We start from the raw sequence: 19059 nt of genomic DNA on the forward strand, positions 1-19059 counted from the left end.
AATATATCATTCAATGTGTATTCATTTCAACTTTGCACTTTTCAACACAGTGTAATATATAAATATAAAGAATTAATTATCTACGACTTAACAAAAAGTAGGAAGTAACAGAAAAAAGATGGCGGCCAGTGGTCGCCACGGCGGTCGACCTTTCGTTAAAAGTGGCCGATTCAGAGGTAAAAACGAGAACAATTTCCTAAGCCAGCAGTAATTCATAGAAATAAATCACTGGATCTTCAGAATAATTGCATATTTTGTTCATTTCAGCTCGACATGAAAGTGCAGACGAAAATTTGAAGCTTGATTTTTCGAGAGGTGTGTACTCCATAAAGTCCATTTTTAACTCTACAGTGCTTAATTTTTATTTCTCCTAATTGTTTATGCAGAACAGTTCTTAAAAATAAAACGTAATTTAACTTATACAGTATCAGATCTTTTTAAGTGACCATGATATAACCTCTTTTTAGTTGATACAGAATATCTTGGCTAGATTCGTCGAGTCTAAAAATTTTGGTGTGACATCTCTGCGAATCACAGACAAGTGTCACACAAATTGATTCGGGAAATCTTGACCTTACTTCTACATTTTGTTTCGATCAATATGGATTGAAATGAATTACTGACCCACAATTTTTTACATAGGCATCCTTTTAATTCCCTATCACTATAAATCTTTGAATCCGTTTCTTACCTTTAATATGTTGACAGTGTTTCTTACCTTTAATATGTTGATGGTGTGATCGTTCTAGCGAGCGCAGATATTTCTTTTGTAATTAATAGTTAGATTGGGCTCGTTAAGCCACATGTGCCATTTGATGCGTCTAGATTATGACGTCTAATGTAAATTACATTACCAAAATGAAGCCTGAATGGTGCTGAAATTAAATGAAGAACGTTTCGTTTACTCTTTATCTTCAATATTTATTCATTGAATCACAATGTCTTAACTTTTAGTTAAACCTTTGCTGCTATTCTCGCGAGAACGTATCTTTAACGAGTGATGCATTGCGGGTCTAGAGTTACTGAGGAAAACAAATCTGATGAACGAATGTGCAGTAGTCTGAATTTTCTCTTTGCCCAGGTGTTGCTTTAAAAGCTCGCAGTGACAAGCTGTGCTTGTTAAAAGGATAAAATCCAACAAAATATCAGTTGATGATTTTTCATTGCAATGTTCCATTCATTTAAACTTTCATTGCTGAAGAGTTCCAGCAATAATCTGCTACTTCACACTACATTAATTTCTATAGGAACGAATAGTAGATATGAGTTTGCCTACACAATTTTACCAACAGTCGTAGGTAGCACCCTGCCACCTGGCATTATAATGCGGCTTTAAATTCACACAACTTGTATTTTTCTTGACTTTGTTGAATGATTTTATTGTTTGGATGCTTTAAATACAGATAATCGTTATTACGGTAATGACACTGGGTATGTTTTTTTTAAAAAAAAATGATGAATTTAAAAGAAAGAAGAACATATTTACAAGAAAAAAGCAACATAGAAGTAATGAAGAATGAACAAGGTTCCAAGTGAAATGTAATAAGCACATATTTATATGAAAACAATGAAGTGACATAAAATTACAGTAATTAAATACCAAGGAATAAAGAAGTAGGCAAGTTAAAAACAAACGCAAGGTACATAGACTTTTGGTGGAAATTCCACTTCAAAATGTTAGGGTATTTGTATATTGTTTTGTTTGAAGTTAAACAATCAGACAATATAAAAACTTTTTCCAAGTGGGGATTTTCCATGACATGTAATGAGCTTTAATGACAAGATATTGCCTTACTTTTATCATCTAATAACATTGTACATTAACTTATAAACAAAAGCAATATCAGAATTTCAGAAAATTTTACAATTGTATTTTCACAAATTAATAGATAATTTGTTTTTCGTATATAGAGATAAAGTTTAAGGTGTTAATGAAAATAGATTGATTTCCATTAATATTGTATTAGAGTTTTGGTACAAAAGTCCACTGCAGTTGATATTAATACATGTATTTTCATTATTTTGTATTGATACTTACATTTTTGTTTACTAGAATATACTATATTGCACCATATTCATAGATTTTTTACATCTTTTTCAGACCCAAATGAAAATTTGAAAGAGATTTTAGCTGTCATAGTTTCCCAAAGTAGTATACCAAAATCTAAGAAGCTAGCATACCTGAATGCTTTAGTCAAACTTATACTTAAATATGGAAATGACAAATACTCAGGCTTCACAAAGAGAGATATTTTGTGTTGGTGAGTAATAGCTGAGATATTAATCAGAAAGTAATGTATACAGTGATTGGGATAAGCTAGGGAGTAAATGTGACAATGGCACACGCCAAGTCAGTGTCAATGTGACATTTCAAAATTCAATGCGCCAAACAGACTTTTTAATGGGACATTTTCTAGTTACAAACTGGCAATTGATTAGTTGCTGTTAGAATTTCAGTTGACTTTACTTATTTGAAATTGTCAAATTATTGAAGATACAAAATTCACAAGTGTCAGAAAATAAATAAACACTGCAATTTAATTTCAGTTCTTTATTTTTTGTCTCCGATGTTTGACATCTTTAAAATGATTTATTAAAGCCTGGTTTAGATCTATACTGCTTCTCTCCAATTCATGTTAAATTTTCTCATTTTTGTTTTTCCTTCGAGATACATCATCAGTCTTACCATCAGATTTATCTCTATTTGTTCTGTCAGCATGTTATACTTCTTCCGAGTCAATTTCTACCAATTTTCTTGAATTCTGTTCGTTAGGATTGTTAAAATTATGAAAAGTCTGCCCTTTATCGGTACAAGGTATTTTCGTAGGCAGCATGCTGCACTCCTGACACCAGTTTATTTCGTGTGCGTTAGCCAATCAGAAAACACGTAACTGTTTGATTAGATACTGGAGAAAAGAAAGTCATAAGAACGCTTTAAATCAACAACATTAAATACTGTTTTTTCAAGCGTAAATTGACAGCGATTGTTTTGGGAAAGATTACAAGCGCTTGGGGGAAAACTCAAAGTTTAAAAGTATGTAATGCTGCTAGTGCATGATTATATATGCGCCATGATGGCGCAGCATTTTTAATTTGAATGTGACATTTTAAAATTTAATGCGACTATGGCGCAGGGCGCGTGCTTATCCCAATCACTGTGTATATACAATGTGTATTGTCATAAGGTTATCCAAAATTACAACAACAAAAAAACAGTTTTAAATTTCCTCATTTAAACAGTTCATCAGTGAACTCAACAATTTAAAAATGTGAAAATTAAAATATTTTTGTGGGAAACTTTACAGATAATTACATAAGTTTTCATTCCCCTTGTCAATTCCTATCCCACTGAATGTTAACAATTAGGTCCTATTGTATTTTAGTTGAACTATGTGGTATTTTACAGTTTAACAATCAGGTCCTATTGTATTTTAGCTGAACTTTGTGGTATTTTACAGTTTAGTTTAGCTGAACTATGTGGTATTTTACAGTTTATTTTAGCTGAACTATGTGGTATTTTACAGTTTAAGAGTAGGATTATTCCATGAGGCAAAAGAAGTACGAGCGGCAGTGTTGCGAGTGCTGCGATACTTTCTCCAGGACCAAGAGACCGTCGATTTATTTTACACTCTCCACATAGATTACTTAATTGTCAGGTCTGTAACCCACTTCATTTATTAATATTCATTTCATTTGTCCTATTTCTTTTTAATGATACTTGACATACAGTACAGATATTTGACTACCGATAGTTTTCATAATCTAATAAATTTTTCTCACTGATGAAAATGAATAACACAATTCAATTTTATTACATTATGTCTACTTGTATTGCAGGTCAATAGATTTATGTTTAGACAATGAAGTAGAGAGAATACATGGGATTAAACTAGTCAGAAAAATTCTGCAGATTGCACCCAAGAAATTGTCCGATCTCTTATTTTATCCATTGGTTGCCATTAGTAATGATGGAACAGCCGAGAGAGACCGAATGGTCAGGATAGCTCTAGAAACGATATGTGAAACAGGTAAGTTTGGTAAAGAGAGGTATTTATAGATCAATATGTGAAACAGGTAAGTTTGGTACAGAGAGGTATTTATAGAGCAATATGTGAAACAGATAGGTTTGGTACAGAGAGGTATTTATAGAACAATATGTGAAACAGGTAGGTTTGGTACAGAGAGGGTATTTATAGAACAATATGTGAAACAGGTAGGATTGGTTCAGAGAGGGTATTTATAGAACAATATGTGAAACAGGTAGGTTTGGTACAGAGAGGTATTTATAGTATGTGAAACAAGTTCACATATAAGTGGAGCAGGTGATTCTGGGAGCACAATGTAAAACAGGTAAATATTGCATAAAATGGAAAATAAATTCAATTATAGCTGGGTAGTACAAGTATTTCTTTCCCTAGAAAACCTAAACATAAAAAATACTGAGTAATGCAGATTTTGAAATTAACTTCTTTTTACCATACATTTTAGGTATGGATGCTTTATATTCCACTTATATGATTGGTTTCGTAATGCAGCACAAGTTTATGTTTATTGTAGCATTTGTGAATCCTGAGTTATTGGCAAGATGTGGAGGAATTGGTGCTATTTTAAGAGCTGCTCTGGACTGCCACCAATATCCCAGAATTAACGAATCGCTGGTGTCCACCGTTCTACATCTACTGAACCATCCCAGGACCAGACATTTCATCAAGTTTAACACAGATCTAGAGGTAAGGGTTATAGTGTGGATATAATCTAATAGTCATGTGACTTTAAAGTACTGTAGATCCAGTTTAATTTTGTCAGCAGTTCCTCCTTTATGTGTTTACAATTTTTAAATCTATTTTTAGCAACTGTTAGCCCCGTTCACAGACTGCCATTACAGATTCAGTGCTGAGTCATCAGAGCAATCCTCAGGGTTAGTTCGAGTTTTATCACAAGTTTTGATCTCTTAGAAATTGTTTTGTCTTAAAATTTTGACTCTAAGAATGTACATATGAAGTTTTGTACCTATAGGACTTAACACAGTACAGTTAGAGCTCTTGTTAATCTTTGCCCACAACATTAAGTGTACACTGTTTTGATTTTGTAGTGAGGAGAAGGAGAATCGATTTGCAGCCAGTAAAATGGCTGTCGTCTCCATCATGCGAACTTGGTCGGGTAGGTATTTTATATGTTGTATTGCCAATTTAGGGTTCTGAATTTCTGATCATTATAAAAATTGTAAAATACTGGTACAGTATTAAATTAAAAAAGACAAAAAGTGTTAATTTTGAGACCTTACCTACACTGTCAATCAGATAATGCATTGGAAGAGCCATACAAGCAACTGAATTCTGTTTTAATTACAGGAATTATTCGTTTTTGTCGACCCGATGGCAGCGGTTTACAGTCACTTGTTGGCATTCTATACCTACCATACAAAGAAATTAGGGTACCTGATGTAGTTTACTTGTTTTGAATTGCTCAAATGATACAATTATAATAATCTTACTTCTTCATTTCTAATGTAAGCATTAATATACATGTAAATAATGGTTATTTGATGATTTCAGCATGGAATACTAGAGATTTTATTTGATTTATTTCGGTTGAAAATTCCCGAGTCAACAGATGATTTCGACACAGCTTTATTAAGTGTGGGTATGTACTCCAGCTCAGCTGTTAAACTCATACTCTGTCCAAAGTTACAGCTTAAGATGAAAGGAAGTGAATTAGCTTAAATATTCACAGATTGATACAGTGTACCTATTTTTATGTGTTTACAGTCATGGATAAGAATATATTTATCAATTGTCAGTGATATCTGTTGTTTTTCTGTAGATCCGTCTGAGATGCAGGAAAACTGGAAGATAACAGATGGATTTGTAGCTGAGGAGGGGAAGTGTATTCTGCCCCACATGGCTAAAATCAGGTGTGCTATAATACACATTCCTCATTTATTCTATCAAACATGTACTCAGTATTTATTTCTAAAGGATTTTTTCAAACTCCCAAAAATTCCACTGAACATACTTATACTTTTAATGTCTTTCTTTCATTTTAGACCAAATTTAATTGAAAACCATATAGCATTACTTCTGTCTGCATGGATTGGAGCTGGAATTCTAGAGGTAACATTAGTAGAACATATTTTATATCAAAATGTAGAAGTACATTTCAACATGGAATAGGGTTTTAGCATGTGTAAACCATTGATGGAACAGATATGTCCTCATTTTTGAAACTAAAATATTTAATCATGTGGTAAATTGAAGTCTGGAATATTGCTATTTTGTGTAAGAATCATTGCAAAGCGTGTATTATTTTTAATTGGATTATTTTAACACTGATTTTCAGGCATTAGTAGAAGTGATAATCAGCAGTGACCGTCAACTCTTTGTTCGTGCCACAATCCTCCTCGGTGACCTACTTCATTTAGTAAGTTACTGTTACAACATAAATGGAGATGTTAAAAAAAGAAAAATGTGATTATATATTCAGCTAAAAATATAAGTGGATTGTTAAAGAAAAATTTCAATTTGATAATAATTACTGGATGTGTTTAAGTAATGTTGATTGTTTACAGGCCAGTACCATGCTTCCCCCCGAGTGCTCCCATCACAACCACTGTCTGCCATCTCTCCTGGCCCTGGCCTCCTCACCTGATCTCAACTCGGCTCAGACATTGTAAGTTTTTATCTCAGACATTGTAAGTGTTTATCTCAGACATTGTAAGTGTTTATCTCACCTCGGCTCAGACATTGTAAGTTTTTATCTCAGACATTGTTAGTGTTTATCTCACCTCAGCTCAGACATTGTAAATGTTTATCTCACCTTGGCTCAGACATTGTAAGTGTTTATCTCAGACATTGTAAGTGTTTATTTCACCTGTGCTCAGACATTGTAAGTGTTTATCTCAGCTCAGCTCAGACATTGTAAGTGTTTGACTTACCTCAGACATTGTAAGTGTTTATCTCAGCTCAGCTCAGACATTGTAAGTGTTTATCTCAGCTCAGCTCAGACATTGTAAGTGTTTATCTCAGCTCAGACATTGTAAGTAATTATCTCAGACATTGTAAGTGTTTATCTCAGACATTGTAAGTGTTTATCTCAGCTCAGCTCAGACATTGTAAGTGTTTATCTCAGCTCAGACATTGTAAGTGTTTATCTCAGACATTGTAAGTGTTTATCTCACTTAAGGTAGGATTCTTCTCATATTTCTAATATTTAAAAATTAATGAAATTTTCACAGAATCAAGAAGACAATATCAGTAAGTGATAATATCAGTGAAATTAAATTTGACCGTTTTATATTAGAGGCAAGGTCAGGTCAAGGTCATTATCGTTTTCCTTGACATTAAGAATAAAAAATAACTGTTGCCAATTATGTGATACCTACTTCTATTTCAAAAGTTTAATGATTGTTCTTTTTGCATAAAAACATATTACTATATCGGGTCTATATCGTGATATTACCAAATTTACACAAATAATTTAACTTAACTGGATATTGGCTAATCCGAATTTTCTCTGTTTTTCTTAATTTTTTAGGATATATTAGTTATTTTCATATGCTTCCTATATTTAACTTTGGGGAATCAAAGTTTTACATAGAAATATATCATTCTTATTTTTACATATAATAAAGTAGTCTTAAAAATGTACAAAATGATACAAAAACAAAAAGTTTTGATCGTTTACTAGGAGAGAAAAAATACTTTTTATGGATTTTTGGCTCAAATCTGCACTTTGATAGGAAGCGTTTAAAAGCTACTAAAGTTCTAGTTTGTTTGAAAAATCATATTTATTTGATATATTTTGAAAGTTTAGTCCCTCATTATTAATGTAACTTACATTTGAAAATTTCTCCAAGTCTTAGATTGTGTAAAAATTATAACTAAATTCATTGTTCTATTATAATTTTGAGAGGCAGAAAAGAAGATATTTTCATACGCCACCATTCCGCCAAAAATATAGTCCCTGCTAGTTTTCAAACGCAGTTTACCGTTTCTATTTAAAGTTGTACAATTGTGATGAGGAAAGAAAAATATGGTCTTTTAAATTCCTCACACCTTAATATATAAGACATATAAGCAAATATACTTTGAATGTTTCATCTAGTCAGAAACCAGAGAAGAATCCTACCTTAAGACATTGTAAGTGTTTATGTCAGCTAAGACATTGTAAGTGTTTATCTCAGACATTGTAAGTGTTTATCTCACCTCAGCTTAGACATTTTATCTTGTGATCTCACATTAGCTCAGACTTACTTAATTGTAAGTGATAATCTTTCAATTAAATTGTATTTTACAATTTTTTTATGCTTCACTTTCAATTGAGAGTTTCTAAGTATGTTCTAATCATTATACCTTGATTGAAGTAGTAGAAATTGTGCCTATTTTTAGAACATAAACTGAATCAAACAGAGCTGTTTCTTTCTCACATTTATGACCTGTAATTTTTTTCCAGTCAAGCCCGAGAAGCTATATATTACTTAGAGCGCCTCCACGCCATGAAGAAGCGAGGTCCTGTACCCAGTAGTCTGTACCTGGATCAGCTGATTCAGAGGAACGGAGGTCGACCTGTAGGACAGACCAAATTCTACCTGAGGAAGAAATATGACCTTTACATCAATAAAGTAGGTGCTATAATCCAGACTTGTCAGATTTTAGGTTTCTGAATTAATGTTGTTTTAGATAAAGTTCATGTTGAAAGCAAGAGTTAGAAAAAATGGAATGCCTCTTTAAAAAAGTCCCATTCTGACCATTTAAAGTTAATTATATGCTTTTAAAGATAGTCACATTCTCTTGAAAATGACGAACAGAATAAGGCAAAGAAACACAAGCAAATTGGATTGAGATGATTTGATTATTGAAATAGTTCCCAGTTTAAGTATGTTTAGCACGTCAAGAAAATTTCTTTTGCTAATTGCAGTCTCCTACGGAGGATATGATAGGACAGGCCATTAAAGATTCCAATGTTGTCAACACCAAGGATATCCAGAACTGGGACTGGGAATTAGTGCCAGCTATACTGAAGGTAAGGGACACACACTCAAGAATTAGTATCAGCTATACTGAAGGTAAGAGGGAATATGACTAGTACCAGCTATACTGAAGGTAATGGATGCACATACAGGGAAATGTAAAACTTTACTAAGGATAATAAGAATTTTATAATTATGTTTAATTCAGATATCTTTGTATGTGACTATAGATCTGTATGAATTTTTTATTAATTCAGATCTTGTTTATGACTACAGATCTCATTTTTCCTATTTTCAAATTACAGTGGCCAGAGGAGAAATTAAAGAGACTAGATGACCAGGTTACTTTGAAGTAAGTGATTGATTGCAAGTAGTGGGACACTTTAACTTATGCACTTGACACACATGGAAATACATATGTACTTGTAAATTGCCATTCTTTCTATTTCTTTCATTTCGGACCAAAGATGGAAAGTTTAACAGGAATCTGATGAATGTTTAAATTTCTATTTTCAGGTTTTTCAAGAGGCTTGTACATTTTTACAAACCAACCAATCACCGGTTTTCGAGACTAGAGGTCAACCACAAACTGGCTCAGATGATGGTACATTCCGGTTGTCTGCTGGTGGACTTCCTCGTGTCAACAGAACAGGTGAGACTATTCAGTACACAGGTGGAACTAGGTCTGTCAGTATATCAGATAAACAGTGGATACTTGGCATGAAAGTTACCTTATCTAAACAGCTGATACAGAATCTACAAGTATTACCAGAACTAAACAGTAAAATGTGAAGATGACGAACAGTGATCAGTGTCATAAACCCAGTAAACAAAAGGAATTTGGAACAAGGCAAATACACAGACCCATAAAAACACCAGAGGTACGATCTGCCATGGTACTGTTGTATCAAATCAGTAGAGAGACATAAGCGTCACATAATAATGATCTGTACATTATTATTTTTGAGAGAAATGTCATTTTATTTACATGACATATTTGTTTTTTGCAGGACGAGGTCCAGAAACTGGCTCTAGATTTTATAGGAGATATAGGGGGATGCATGTCTGAGGTTAGTTGTTAATACATGTACTTCATCTTAATTTTATTGTCATTTTGGATTTTAGACCCTTCATATGTACATTCAATTCAGTACAGAGAATGACATAATTTTGCATAGAATTCCCAGTAGCATATTAAAGCGTTTGCTCTATTGTTTTGTTTAGATTGCACAGCAGCGTTTGGTGCCAGAGTCGGTACTGAGTCCAGGGAATGTCATTAACACATGCAGTCAGTTCTACTTTCTGTTTGTGGGCCGATTCTCAGGGACGGTTCTGGGGGACAAATATCTAGAAAAAACTGGTGTATATCAGTAGTAAGTAACCAAATTAGCAGTGTAAACTATTTGCCAACTAGTGAAGCTAAATGAAATTGAAATAATTATGTCCTTTATTTGTAAGTATTCAAGTCTGAATACATGTTTGCTGCAAGTATTGTTAATCTGTGAAGAAGTTAACAAAATCATATGATACTTGTACCAGTACTCTAGAGACCAAGTAAGTTTGCTGTATATATATGAGGCAAAATTGTAGTCCTAATATCCACACTGAACAATCCTTTTTTTTCAGTTTGCTGGATATAGTTTCCATAGCCCCCCAGGACAGCTTTGTAAAGTTGTCTGTGTCCAGTCTTAACTACAGTAAAGACGGTAATACCAGACCTGTGCTGGCCAAAGCCCTGTGTTCTGCCACTGAGGTAAGCTTAAAGTCCACATTATTAACATTGATTAACATATTATAACATTAATCATTCATTTACTTGCTTATTGATAAATTCACTGAGTAGTTTCTCTGTTTGAACAGTCTGCCCGGCTATACTGCACCAAGTTTCTGCGTACGCTGCTGCGGACCAGAGTAGCTGGGTTCAGTACCTGGGGTATGGAGCTTCTGGTGAATCAGCTGTATGACCAAAGTAACCAGGTGGCTCAGGCAGCTCTACATGTCCTGGAGGAGGCATGTGATGTACAGGTAAGTTTTATCACCTGAGTATCGTATCACTAATACCAGGGTAAAGACAGCTCTACATTTCCTGGAGGAGGCGTGTGATGTACATGTAAGTTTTATCACTTAAGTATTGAATCATTGTCAATACTGGGTAAAAGTTTATAAGGCACAAATATCTTAATCTTTGGTTTTAAAGAGCCAGCATTAAGCTTTATTAGATAACACAGACTGCATGAAATTCATGCATATACACATATGGTACTTAACGATTTATTTCCGCGAACGAGTGGTAACATTTTTTTTAAGGCAAATAAAAATTTTATATCCGCCCACAAACTAGGTAAAATGGTAGCGTGAGGTCTGCTTACGCATTATTCAAGACATTCTGATCATTGCGTCCGTTTAAAAATCTTATATCCGCCCCTAGAGTAGGTAAAATGTTTACCATGAGTATACTCCATACGCATTTCACAACGCTCAAACGAAAATCGGGGAAAAATGAAGGAGATTAAAATTGATTTAAAACTCTCAATTGTAAAAGTGCCTCATACTAATTGGGTAATAACACTAAGATCTACACAGCCAAGGGGCAATTATTATAAATGGTTGAGACAGAGCAGGACTGGGCCGTAATTAGTCTTAATTAACCAGGCTATCTCTGACTCGTCTGTAACAATAAATGAACAATAATAATACAAGCTGAAATGATTATTGACATTTTAATCTTTTAGACAAATAGTTTTAGATTTGCCATTCGTTTTTATTTATTCTGAATGTTTGTAATTAAATTTTTCAACTGCTTCTTGTACACAAACAGTAAAGTTCTTCCGTGATTACTTGTTGAACTGTCGGGATCGGTATTGAAAAAGGGGCAAATTAAATAAATCATGATATAATGAACAATGCTAATAAATATCCGCGAGCAGAGGTTACTCGCGGAACTCGCGGATATTTTGTATAATACTTGGTTTACAGTACTATGCACCCAAAAAAAAAACAAATGAAGTTATAAAACATTCCAATACAGTATATAATACTAAGTTGTACATTTGCAGCCGTGTCTGAATTCCGTCATTAAGTTGAGGCCCCAGTGTCTCCACCTGGGGGAGAGGGGTGTCCTCCTGCTGTGTCGCTTCATGTCCACGTCCAAAGGATTCAAAATGCTCAGCGATGCCAACTTCATACACAACGAGGTCCAAAAGTGGGAAAAGGTAACAAAATACCGTATAAGTGGAAATTTTAGCGAGACGCAAATTTAGCGATTTGTCCTTAAAATATGGTAATTTCTTTTTAGAGAGAAGTAATTTTAGGGATTTTAAAATGCTCACTAGAAAAGCTATTACAAATTAAAAACAGTTTATTTTTAGTGATATTTAATTTTAGCGATCTCAGAACCCTCACTAATGATGCCAAAATTAAATCCTCGCTAAAAATTCCGCTTATACGGTAAACACAAGATTTATATGTTAGCTAAATTATGAAAAGTAGTTTAAAATAATTTGTATTTTTGATTGTTTGGTGTACATTAAAAATGTATGATTATTTTCGTAGACCTATAATGTAAGATATATTCACATTGTGGAGGACTTGCTGAATGAGGCCCTAACTACATACGAGAAAACGTACGAAGGATCCTTTACTCGCAGGTCCAGCAGGAAGTAAGTCCCGTAAAACTGCTTTAGCTACATAATAATATTACTGATACAGTGATGTCTTAGGTTATATACATTTTGGGCTGCATTTCATTGTGTTACTTTTATTTTACCAGGAGATCTAACAAGGATGCATATGTGCCAGTCCACTTGTATGGCCAGCTGACTCAACACAAGGAAGGATTCAGCCTTCTACAACAGCAGGTTACTGACTATAAGATAAAATATTGAAGCTTAATCCACTTCACTGTATAGGGATATGAACATTAAATTACAAACTCATAACGCATATCAACAATATATATGTCATGTTTGTTTTCCCAGTTTTGAGCAAAATAGTTGATTTTATTTTATAGAGTGTTGTTTTTACCCTATCCTACAATCAAACAATTTTGTACCATTTAACACAATAATTTTATAGTGCAACATGTGCATTTAGGTTTAATTTAAGTGTAAATTCTTTACAGGACTGTATTGGGGAGTTTTTTAAGTGTATTAAATGCCTGGAGCTGCATTCTGATGAGGATGTTCTGAAAATGAAGACAGCATTGTGGGCTGTGGTATGTTTACAGATAATTTTCAATTTTCTCTGGCATAGAGAATTTCTTGCTGTAGAAAAAGAATTAATGAAAATGTGTATAGCTGTAACTGTATAAAACTTCAAAATTAGTGAAAGGATTTTAATTTAAATCTAGAGTTGACAGCAAATATTTTCATCTAGTAATGTTATAATTGGACATCTAGTCATGTTTTGGAGTCATTATTTAGGGCCATATTGGGACATCTACCTGGGGTGTAAATTGGTTGGAAGAAGAAAGACTCTTACCAGAAATCATCAAACTTGCTGAGGAGAGTGGAGTCTTTTCTATACGAGGGTAATTATGAATCGGATGATAAGCTGATTTGTATTTTTGTTACCCCAGATGTATTACAGCAAGTAGTACGTGATAAAAGACTCTAGATTTTGCAGAAAAATTAAATTTTGCTAAAATTATTTCTAATTTAATAAAATCATTAAGATTAATCTTTTTTCCCCTTCAACAGAACGGCTTTCTACGTGCTGGGACTTCTGACCAGTACAAGGGAGGGGGCGGAGTACCTGACCCAGCTGGGCTGGGAGTCGTGCTGGCACACCCGTGAGGATCGCTGGCCGGTGGTGGAGGACCGGTCGGAACTTCTGACGGAGCTCCAGGACAGTGATAACGGACGCTGCGACCTCGAGTCACGTGGAGCCAGTTCTCCCGGCATCTTATCATCCAGTCTCTTCTTTATTGAGGAGGAGAATTCAGCTTTAGACCAAGGTTGTGAGTCAGGACTTATACACAGCTGTGATCAAAACTCTAACATTGAGGCTTCAATGTTCATTCCAAAGAGGAGTAAAACATTACCCAATGAAATGGCTTTTCATAAGAGGTACAAGTCCCTACCAAGTAGGACTGCTAATATAAGAAGTTACTCTTTAGGGCATCATGATCGGGACAGAATTATTCGCGATGATCCTAGACTGATGACAAGACGATTGAATTCACCCTCCCGGCAGACTGAGGATGTGTTATCAGACAAGTCACAGTTGTCAAGGGCAAGTGAAAGAAAGGAAAGTCCAAAAAATATTCCTGTGATATGTTTATCAGACATGGATTCTGGAACGTTTGAGGGTTCCATGACGGAGGACGTGGACGGGAAGCCTCCTATCTGTGATAATTTTAGTGCAATGGACGACGAGGGGGAAGGGATTTCTTTTAGTGTCAAAGATAGTGATGAGAAATCTGACAGCTCAGAGACAAAGACTCTGACCAATCAGTCGTTAAAGAAATCACCAAACCTGCGGGACGGGAGATGTAGCAGTAGTGATAGCTCGCGGACCAGTAACAAAAGTCGCGCGGACAGTTTTAACACAGATTCCACTACTAGTGGGGTCAGTTCTTGTGAATCTGGCCCACACACCTGTCTTTCATCTGAGTTTATGTCCCTTAGTCCTATAGCCAGTACTAGTTCTATAGACACATTGGGGGTCACTGGTACATCAGATGCCAGGGACCTCATTCATCCGTCTTCATTCCGACGAAAATCTTTAAATCTAAAACGAGTGCCAAGCCTACGAAATAAACAAGCCAGTCCTGCCTATGGTATCCTGCCTTCAGCTCAGTTACTTGAGGGGATGACTACAGAGAGTGCTATAATGTACACCACATCACGTGACGCCATGGGATACGCCACGTGGCGATCCATCAAGCGTCAGCGTCGCATCAGTTCTGATGTGGAGTCGGACATGGGTCTTAATTCTCTTTACGGAGAGGAGGAGGGGAATGAGATGATTAGAAAAAACAGTATTGAGTCCAAAATGAGCACCGACACATTCACTTTTCGTTCAAGGTAAGTCATATAGCAAGCAAATGTACATATCTGAAATCTATATTTGGAAAGCATACACTTTATACATTCCAATAATGCATTAAAAAAAAGTTGTAGCTTTCCTTAAAGCCCATCTGAGCCAAAGGCAAAGTAGTTTGTTTGCTGTGAACTCTTGTTAATGTTTTTTTTATAGTTATAGAATATTTAGTATTTGAATTGGTTGTTAATACATACATAATATCCATGTGCCTGTTTTTATTTAGTTCTGGGATTCCACGTAACGCCAGCAGTGTGTCTCTATCTGACCAGGAGAGGGCTGGGACTCCCTATGGGGTGGCCCCTAAAGCTATCCTACTACAGAGGAGGCCACACACGGGGGAAGCAGAATTCCTGGGTCTCACCCTGCCAGTAGACATCAACATGATGTTCCAGGTATGCAAGGGAAAATCAGTTTGGTTTAATTGTTCAAATTATGCAAATATTTTAAAAAATGAAAACTTTTCAATATACAATGATAAAATGTGTAATTTTTAGGTTCATGCAGGAGAGGATCAGAGATCTGAGGCTGCCCCAGTAGAGAAAGAGGAGAACAATATGGAACAGAAAAAGAAGCCAAGTAATTATTATTTTACATGTAATTTAACGGGAGTATTCATTATTTTATATATGCAATTCTGACAGGGAGATACCATTATTTTACATGCAATTCAAACAGGGAGTAATTATTATTTTACAAGCTATTCTGATAGGATGCAATCTTTATTTAAGTTGTAGTTTTTGACATTACGTAATCATTATTTTTTACAAGTAGTTTTTGATAGGGAGTATCATTATTTTACATGTAATTTTGTCATACGGAAAGTTTTTATTTTGAGATTTTTTTAAGCTAGAGTACATTTATATATGATATAAATACAGAACATAGAGAATAATTTTAATTTTGATGTTTAGATATTTATTTACAAAACATTTCTTTATATTAATTTAGGATCTCGGAAGTCATCTAGGATTGTGCCTGCTCTGGAAAGCTTTGAACACGACTCAACAATTTGTCTGCTGTGTTCTCAGCTTAAACGCCAAGATATCAGTCAAGCAGAGATAGAGGAAGGTAGGTACCATAGTAATAAATAATGGTCGCCGTAATGAAGACATTGCCTGTTTCATGTTCACCTGTTTTGATGAAGAATGATTGATTGAATGATATAAGGTTAAAGTGGTCATGAAATCTTTACAGTAAGGTGTCAATGTTAAGAAAGTGAGAAGGTGGGATTTTAAGATGCCCTGATACCTTTTTGTTTGTTTTTGCTGTTATTGTATTATATTCTCTCATAAATCTTCAAAGCTTTACAAGAGGATGGAGATCTCGAGTCCGTGTCCCTGGATAAGGACCCTGGGAGTCTGAACGCTGCCATCAAACTTCAGAAGGGGTCACGACCCCGGTACAGCAGTATTAACGAGCCATCCTCAGCCACCCCAGGAAGTGTTACAAGCTGTACAAGCTCAGACTCTCGTAAGCCAATCAAATATTGCCTTACAAAACAAACTACATTAAAAATTCTAGCAATCTTCCTTACAGATACAATAAAAATAAAATTGAATACTAGTAATCATTGAATTTTTTGACAGATTTTAATTTGGATTAGAATGTTTTCATGATTTTTTTAAACCATGTTTTCTTGCAGTGACTGTAAAGATGTCTTATGACAATGTTCATGGGAAAGGGCTGATCAGAAAAGAACTGAGAAAACTGGTGATTAACCTGAGTAGTTCTGTGGGACTGAAGGGCTCGGAGCAGGGACTCCTTATGTAAGCTTTGTTTTCCTTAATATTGGACTCTAGTAATACACATACTTGTAGTTATGAATGACTTAATTTGATTGAAATAACTTTCTGAATTGCTAAAATTTTAGGTCAGTAATTTATTGTTTCATGAAATTCAAGATACTTGAAATGAAAATAAAGTTTTATACAGAAAAGTTTAGTTACATGTACTTAGACTTTGTTCTGAAAGCTGTAAGAATGCTATTTCAAAGAAGATGGAATTGGTTCTCAGATTTTTTTCTTTCCATTTTGAATCAGGTTGAAGCAAAAGTTCCCTGCAGTGTTCAAGGATGTTTGTTTTTACTCTGAAGTTTGTCATCTTTTATCTATATGTTCATTCCGACTGAATGCCAGGAGATTTGTACAGGAACTTTTCGAAGATTTCAAAATAAATAAGGTACATTTACATGTGTTACATTATTTAATTAAATACCAAGTACACTGAAGTTGATTCGAATGTTCAAAGAAATTAAACTGATTTCAGATTGATAAAAGAGCGTTAAGGATGTTTACTATTTCTGCACTGGATGTATGTTAAGAATTCTTTTTTTGTAGCTGATAGCAGAGCCTTACTCTTTAACTAGTACGGCTGAAGGATCAGAGAAGAATGTGATCCAAGGAAATAAACATGACAACCTGGACAGCCTCTCAGAATACAACCAATTCTAACCAAGCCTAGAAATGCTGCAACTCACACTTCAAACTGTTTAGATTTCTCAGAGAGTGTTACTTAATATTTAGAAGTAATGAACAGATCTGTTTGTAGGTCATGGATATGTAGATTTCCATTGAATGAAAAGACCCAATAATTTGCAGGTGAAGCTTGACAGTTTGTGGATTTTCTCTTCTTATCTGTGGAGGATTACATTTTATTGTTTGTGAATCAGTAAATGATTTTTAAACTTAATTTGAAAAAGAATTTATTTTGCTATGTTCCTGAAAACTGTTTAATAGTTGATGTATAGGTATTCATTCCTCATAGACAAGATATGATTCTCTATTCCAGTAAAATATTGTTAATGTATTGAGTGTTCCTGATAGAGAAATACTCCACTGTTGTCTGTGCTGGCTTCACAGCACTGGAATTATTGACATTTTGTCTGGAGTATTTTGTACAATTAAAAGGTTGTTGTACGACATGTGACTATTCTACATTCTTCTTGATCTCTGTAATTGATAACACTATAATGATAACTTGCTGTAATGTTTATGCCTTTTGTCTGACTTTTGGAATGACAGAGATGTTTTTCTTTGAATGAGTGTTTATTGAGGTACATGTATAAATAAGTGCTTAAGAAGTGCTTGATGTTATTTTGTGACTGTTATACAGTTATTGTTAAATCTAGGGCAAAATGCAAATCCATGGACTGGCCAAACCCGGAGATATTTCATCTACAGATGCTGGTACATAACACTGCTTAATAGAATCTTAATCAAGTTTTGGGGTGATTGTTTTAGCCTCGGGTAACAAAGAGAGAAGTTTTTGGGCACCATGTTCTTTGTAATTTTTTTTCATGGAAAAATGAATCCCAAAATACATAATTCATGAATTCACTATGCAACTCTCCACTAAACCCAATAAAAATGTTCAGTCCAAGATTGTTGTTTTCCCACTTTACGTTTCAAAGTTAATAAATAATCAGGAGAGAGAGTTATAACATCTGTCATTTTTACCACTGTCCAATGTTGGCATTGTTTAACCTTTATTTTTCCTATGTATTTTGGAACACCAATTGTATTCACATTACTATAATTTACATATTGTGATCACAAGATATTTGTTATTGATGGAAAATTGAAAAATAAACCAATCTACCATACCGATTTATTAGTATTCCTTTCTGGTGTCCGATAAGAAGTTAAGGTTTCCTTATATTGGAGGAATGACCGAAATTTCTGAAGTGATAATATAGTTACAATTAAAAATACTATTCTTAGTTTGCCATTTACTCAGAAATTTTGAAAGAAACATTTTTGTCTCATCCTTGCACAAGAAAAGCTTATGATCAGAGGGTATGTCACAACCTCAGAGGATTGTATTTTTTAAAAGTTCTTGCCCATCTCTTTTACTTTGAATATGATAAACTGTAGATTCTTGAACTTGTCCATATTTGGGTTAAGGTCAGAGGATGTCTCTGACTGAAATTTGTTAAAAAATTAGTGCTACAGGCATTAAAAACTTTGTCTGTCTTTCACTTCACATGAAGATAAGTTATGTTTATACTTGAAATAACGATACAGGTATTGATTCAAAAATGTGAAATA

At 34.4% G+C, this 19059-nt stretch overlaps 1 protein-coding gene across 1 annotated transcript; it reads left to right on the top strand.

Annotated features, from left to right (window-relative positions):
- The first annotated feature begins 94 nt into the window (after positions 1 to 94).
- LOC134252763 (rapamycin-insensitive companion of mTOR-like) lies at positions 95 to 18618 on the top strand. Its single transcript, XM_062735275.1, has 35 exons — positions 95 to 176; positions 268 to 315; positions 2102 to 2261; positions 3525 to 3656; positions 3838 to 4028; positions 4558 to 4730; positions 4851 to 4918; positions 5093 to 5160; positions 5352 to 5434; positions 5556 to 5643; positions 5824 to 5914; positions 6047 to 6113; positions 6340 to 6420; positions 6569 to 6669; positions 8452 to 8620; positions 8917 to 9021; positions 9274 to 9320; positions 9485 to 9620; positions 9979 to 10038; positions 10193 to 10341; positions 10595 to 10721; positions 10829 to 10993; positions 12025 to 12180; positions 12521 to 12627; positions 12738 to 12825; positions 13089 to 13181; positions 13390 to 13496; positions 13666 to 14994; positions 15237 to 15405; positions 15508 to 15589; positions 15962 to 16081; positions 16316 to 16483; positions 16656 to 16779; positions 17053 to 17191; positions 17350 to 18618. Exons 1-35 carry the CDS (start codon positions 119 to 121, stop codon positions 17461 to 17463), a joined length of 5163 nt encoding a protein of 1720 aa, XP_062591259.1. The 5' UTR covers positions 95 to 118; the 3' UTR covers positions 17464 to 18618.
- Positions 18619 to 19059: the final 441 nt, after the last annotated feature.

This window comes from Saccostrea cucullata, unplaced genomic scaffold (genome assembly GCF_032062105.1).
Source record: "Saccostrea cucullata isolate Sc308-1 unplaced genomic scaffold, CSIRO_AGI_Scuc_v1 ctg101, whole genome shotgun sequence".
NCBI classification, from domain to species: Eukaryota; Metazoa; Mollusca; class Bivalvia; order Ostreida; family Ostreidae; genus Saccostrea; species Saccostrea cuccullata.

Excerpts from the sequence above, each read along its gene's own strand:
- LOC134252763 (XM_062735275.1), top strand. The coding sequence starts at position 119 with ATGGCGGCCAGTGGTCGCCACGGCGGTCGACCTTTCGTTAAAAGTGGC. Across the intron at positions 5,644-5,823 it reads CACAGCTTTATTAAGTGTGG|ATCCGTCTGAGATGCAGGAA; the intron begins GTATGTACTCCA and ends GTTTTTCTGTAG. Across the intron at positions 10,342-10,594 it reads AAAACTGGTGTATATCAGTA|TTTGCTGGATATAGTTTCCA; the intron begins GTAAGTAACCAA and ends CTTTTTTTTCAG.